Source organism: Cariama cristata, unplaced genomic scaffold, assembly GCF_000690535.1.
Source record: "Cariama cristata isolate BGI_N322 unplaced genomic scaffold, ASM69053v1 scaffold45438, whole genome shotgun sequence".
Lineage (NCBI taxonomy): Eukaryota > Metazoa > Chordata > Aves > Cariamiformes > Cariamidae > Cariama > Cariama cristata.
Window position 1 is genome coordinate 11,260 of NW_009633728.1, and position 5,463 is coordinate 16,722.

Consider the following 5,463-nt stretch of genomic DNA (forward strand, 5'->3'; position numbering starts at 1 on the left):
ATTGCACTGGAAGCTTCATGCTTGGCACATTTAACAAAGGGTTTTATTCACTTTTCATAAGTTCTAGTGGTACATTTTTTTGTAATTTTTGAATAAACCAAAAATGCCTCATCTCCTTTGTACTTCTCAAGTCACAGCAAAGCGCTCGGATACAGCGCTCTCGTGCATTTCGTTGTCCCTTGCTCCAGAAGTCACAGCAAAGCGCTCAGATACAGAGCTCTCGTGCATTTCGTTGTCCCTTGCTCCAGAGACATCATATAGCCAGTGCAAGAACCCCAGTAAGTGAAACAGGTAAGTGATCATTAGTGGAGGTGATCTTTTAGCAAAGATCAAGTAATACTACATTTAACACACATTTAACACACTTGGGAGATTCTTAGTACGGATATGTAACAGCTAGCTTCTTGAAAAGCTGTACCTCAGCTTGACACAACTTTACCACTGCAAACCAAGACAGTTTTTGCAGAGAACTAAATTTAAGCAGAGACCAGACCATAATCTAAACTGCAAATTCTTCTTTAAAATGTCTTCACAAAATTAAACATTTTATCAATGTGTATCAGAGCACCTTTTTTTTTTTTTTTTAAAAATTTTATTTAAAGAAACAGCAATGCTGTTGTTGACCACAGTTCCTAAGTTGTCACGATTCAGAAAGGCAAAGTAGGATATGGTGCTTTAACCCTGCATGTGCGATTGCAATTCCTAGTGCACAACGGGTTGGGCTACCACCTACTGACCTTCTGACACCTTCCATTACTTGCGCGATTCTGACAGTCTAGAACTGCCTGGACTCCAGCTGCAGTCCAATAAAGAAAGATTTAAGTGTACTCCAAAACTCATGTAGTTTTAAATTCTTGCTTTAGCACTAGGTATCAGTAAGCTGAACGCAACCAACAACAAAATCCACTTATACATTGAGCATTACAGGCTTGTCCTAACTCCTGCCATACTACTTTGGCAACAAAGGCTGGCACAAAGCCGAATCTGACACTCTTGACGACTGCAAGCTAAAAGCTGAATAGCCTGACAACTCCAATTGTTCTGAGTACCACTAAGATGTAGATACTCTGATTTTCAGCTTTGATTGCTTATTTTATACTTTAATCTTCAACACCATCAGCTCCAATGCAAATAGTGGAAGAGTGCAGTAGCTGTCCTTCTCTGAACAGGCATAGCTGACATGCCTAAGATAAGAGGTAGAGCCTGTATGATTTTAGTTAAGACAAGTAAACTAATACAAAGTGCTTTCAAATTTAAGGGCAGGAAGCCTTACCTATTATGGGGACTGATGAGATGATCATTAAAAGGAGTAATTAATGTAAATGAGCAAGAGAATGACTCTGAAAAGCCACCCATGGGAAACTGGACTCACTAAGGCTCAAGTAGGTACAAAGCAAGAACCAGTCCCTCTTCACGGTTTTTCTGAGCGGGATAAAACAATACCATCTCTCGTAAGACAGTAATAAAGATGATTTGTGTTTCATAAGTGAGGAATGAAATCCTGCAGTATGAACAGTTTCCACATGAAAGCATTTAAATTTTCTTGAAACACAGCCTGAGATAACGGTTTTGCACCAGCCTAAGCAACCCTTTCTTTCCACTTTTGTAATGGAATGATATTAAGGAGAAAGATCCAGAAGGTCCACACAGCTTGTGAACCCCCAACTTCAGGTTTTCACAGGGCCAGTCTCCTCTTTCTTTCCTGTTAAAAAAATGCATCCTGAAAACCCAGCAAGTCAGCACTACTCCAACAGGTTTCAAATATCTCAAACTTTATTTTAATAAAGGATCAGCCTCACAAATCATGAGGTCCCTGTGGTTAACTCTGTGCCAGTAGCTCACTTCTTGGCTCATCCACTGCCAGCAGTGGACTTTGTTCAATGGCAATTTGTTTTTCTGGTGCCAAGATTAAGTTTCACGAGGGCAACCTAAACCAAAATACTTGCAAACACTATCGTCATGCATCATTGCTCCATCATTTTCAGCAGAACAAACAGATTAGTATTCATCAATTTATAATAAACAACTGTTTTACCAAGGCTTGACTGTACAAATACAGCAAGTTATCAAATCCTAGTGAGTGACAGATAATACAAACACTTCATTACACACAAAAAACCTGTAATTAAACAGACAAATCATTTTTTGCTACTTTATATTAGATAATGTAGCTGTGTAGAATTAGCAAAGAAATAAATTCAACAAAACTTCATTCTGTACATTAGCTCAATTTAAATATATATTACAAGCTTACAAGGCTCATGTCATAGTTCATTTCCAATCTGGGCTTTCTACCAGAATGGAATCCCCATTAGCATTGTATATCTACCACTTGCAAAATGGATAGCTTTTAGCTTGCATGTTGGGAAAAAACAAAAGAAAAAAAAAAAAAAAGACCCCACTCCTACAATATTACCAATAGTGAGAAGGACTTCAAAGTACAAAGCCAAATTCAAAGTTAGAAATATTCTTTCAGAAATGTATTATATAAAGAATAGCGAAAGGCCAGAGCTCAAGATAAAGGGATCTTCCTCCCATCCTTTTTTTGCCAATTACAACAGCTCCATAACATCTAGAAGTTTTGTTTAAAAGTTCTGCTGCCTTAGATACTTCTGCTGAACAATCCTGAAAGGTGCCAAATCAATGAACCCATTTCTTTAAAAGAAAAAAATTACTACCTCACTTCTTTTCCCTCTTTCCTCCCAGGCTGCTGTGATTTATAATGCAGGTATAAAACACGTAATATGGATGTTAGGAGGAATTACGTAATAACTAACACTGTAGGTCACAGAGTTTCTTGGAAGAAAACCACCTGTCAGTCTAGCCATTTTTGATCCAGTCATTCTGACAGGAGAGAGAGATTCTATTCCAGCAATGAATGCTACTTGGTTCTATACCTTTCCCAAAGCAATGGGGTGATGGGAGGTAGACTGGGAGAAGAAAGACAAGGTGATAAAGGGAAAAGTATTCAGAAGATTGACTGCTTACTGTCAAGGCACTGAGAACCCTAACATTAAAAGCTTGGACTATTTTGCCACACGCTTGAGTATAAGTAGAAGTTAACAGTGTAGGTTTCAAGGCATTTTACATGGAAAGAGCAAGCAGAAGATTCTTTTTTCCCTATGTACAAAGACCTTGTAATAGACTACAGCTACTACTCAGCAATTAAAAAAAAATCAGATATGTTAAGGAACCCACACAGCCCCTGGCAAGTCCCTCCATCTCCAGTATATTCATGATTGTAGTGTTCTGAAAATACTATAGATATCAGCACACCGTATTATGACAAATCTTTTCAAGGAGCTGAAACAGTTTTTCCATGCTCCAATGAAGTACTACTGTACACTGAAACTTCAGCACTACTGCAATCTTTTTTCTCTCTCACTCTACCCTCACACCTTGTTTCATTCCCCACCTCACAGAGGTATCTTAATGCTCCCCGTTGGAAATGGCAACAGTAACGCCTTCAGATTCTGTTGTTGCAGGGATTCTTGGCACTTTCTTAGCAGGGCTTGGGATGTGCTAAGAAGAAGGGAAAAAGAACATTAAATACAGTCCTCTAGTTCACAGACATCCATACTTCACAGCTAGCCCAACTCTCAAACAACATTCATGCTACACTGGGCGGCTTGGTCTTAAGTCAATCAAATCGGTCATGCTTCATGCAAACTGATTACGTGAAAAGAGCCAGTTTGTTCTTGTTTCATTCTTGTGCGGTTTCGTTCTTCTGATGATGAAATGTACTTTTTAAAATCCCATGTTCAATTTTTTACTTCTGGCTTGTATGTTACATATGTTAACCAAGTATTTCATATAACTTGTTAAACCACTGCCTCTTTTAACATACATGCACATGCTAAGACAAACACATAAACTGTTCCACCATTTATATCAAACTTTTCGAGTGCTGACTGTTCACCTCATGAACAACGCCTGGGTGGACAACTTCAACTCCTGCCTCCAGAGGTCCATCACCCAGGAGTGGGCGCCGTGCATAAGTTCTCCGGTGTTTTTCATCCACACGCACAAGATACCATGTTCCCCCAAAGAGATCTTCTACCGAACACTGTGGAATATAGTTGGCTGTAAAAAAAAAAAGCCAGTAACACACTGTTAGTTGGTTCCTGGTAAGAGTTCTACGCAACACAGGCCTTTGCCATTTGGATGTAGGAAGACAGAAAAAACAAGTCTGCATTTTCATTTCAGCCACACCAGGCAAAGGAACACAAGCTATTCAAAAGTAGAAAGGGTTGGACATTTCCTTCATTTTATACCCTAATCATTTGAAGTCATATGAATTAAGTGATGAGCATTTTGCTGTAAGACTAGGAATGATTTATATTTATGAAGTTCTTACCCAAATGATGTGTTTCCTGTCTAATCTTCATGTTTTCAGCAAAGACATCAGGTGCAATACATTTTCTTGAGTCAAGTCTTGTTTTGAGATCAGAAAGGCTAGCAGTTATTTTGTCCAGTGCAGAACCTACAATGTAAAACCATTGTGTAAGGTAGCACCAGTGCTGAAAACTGCGTGCTAGCATATTAACATTTCAAGCCCATTCAAAATATTTTGCATTACAGAAGCAAAACTTTTAGTCATTAAAAAATATTCCCAATTACTCAATCAAAATGTTAACAGAGTTTGAAGAATATTAACTATTTGCCCGTGGAGACACTTAACATTCCCTGAAGCTGGAACATCTTCAGTTTAGCATCAGTGTCATTAGGTGTTGCTCTGCAGGTTTACTTATGCTGGTGGGTAGGGTAACAAGGCATTTAGAAGTGAGCTGTGCAAGGGGGTTAATTAACATTTCTTCCTTTCACTCACCAGGAGTGGCATCCTGTGTAACTCTAATGGAATACAGCGTAGCAGCAAAACCAGAGCCATATGAGAACACACTGATTCTCTGTCCTGCGAGCTGCTCTGGGGAGTACCTGCAGGTCAAGCAACAGTTGTTTGAAGTGAGAATTAAGCCAGGGTGCCCATTTTAAATAAACAGAAAGTGCCAGCTAGCTTAGTAACAGCAGCCAGCATATTATACTGACGACAACACACATTTAGCATTCTACGTGCATAAATGATGACTTTTAAAAACACAATTTCAAACACCGCTGTTACGTGATGAGTTCCAAAGCTGCCTAAGCAAAACAGAGCAAAGAAATGCCCACAATATGATTATCTAGAAGGCAGCCAGTTTTCATTCTTAAGTGAGCTAAAGCCTAAAATGAATAACCACATCTTGGAAGGCAAAGTCAGAATAAAGAAAAAAGGATCCAAGAGTAATGATTTAATTTAAACTTAACAGGATTTTGTGAAAGTCTGTCATTGCCAAAAAAAAATAAATTGTTACATAAATACTAATTTAATTTGGCTTTGCTTATTATAGTGAAACAGAGAAGGCATTCCAATTGTCTTTTCCACTGCAGTGGTGGGGTTTTTTGTGGGGGGGCGCTGGGGGGGGT

The 5,463-nt window shown here is 38.8% G+C and overlaps 1 protein-coding gene across 2 annotated transcripts in view; it reads right to left on the reverse strand.

Moving 5' to 3' along the window:
* Nucleotides 1-1,491: 1,491 nt before the first annotated feature.
* HMGCS1 (3-hydroxy-3-methylglutaryl-CoA synthase 1 (soluble)) overlaps nucleotides 1,492-5,463 on the reverse strand; it is a 7,144-nt gene continuing 3,172 nt past the window's right edge. The window contains exons 6-10 of one of the 2 annotated variants that reach the window (XM_009706854.1): nucleotides 4,829-4,935; nucleotides 4,358-4,483; nucleotides 3,920-4,083; nucleotides 3,416-3,522; nucleotides 1,492-1,702 (exon numbers count right to left, since the gene is read on the reverse strand). In XM_009706854.1, the coding sequence (XP_009705156.1) occupies nucleotides 3,430-3,522; nucleotides 3,920-4,083; nucleotides 4,358-4,483; nucleotides 4,829-4,935 (490 nt within the window). In that variant the 3' untranslated portion in view covers nucleotides 1,492-1,702; nucleotides 3,416-3,429. Of the gene's footprint in view, nucleotides 1,703-1,751; nucleotides 3,523-3,919; nucleotides 4,084-4,357; nucleotides 4,484-4,828; nucleotides 4,936-5,463 lie in introns of those variants that run through there. The other variant, XM_009706852.1, reaches the window with a different exon arrangement.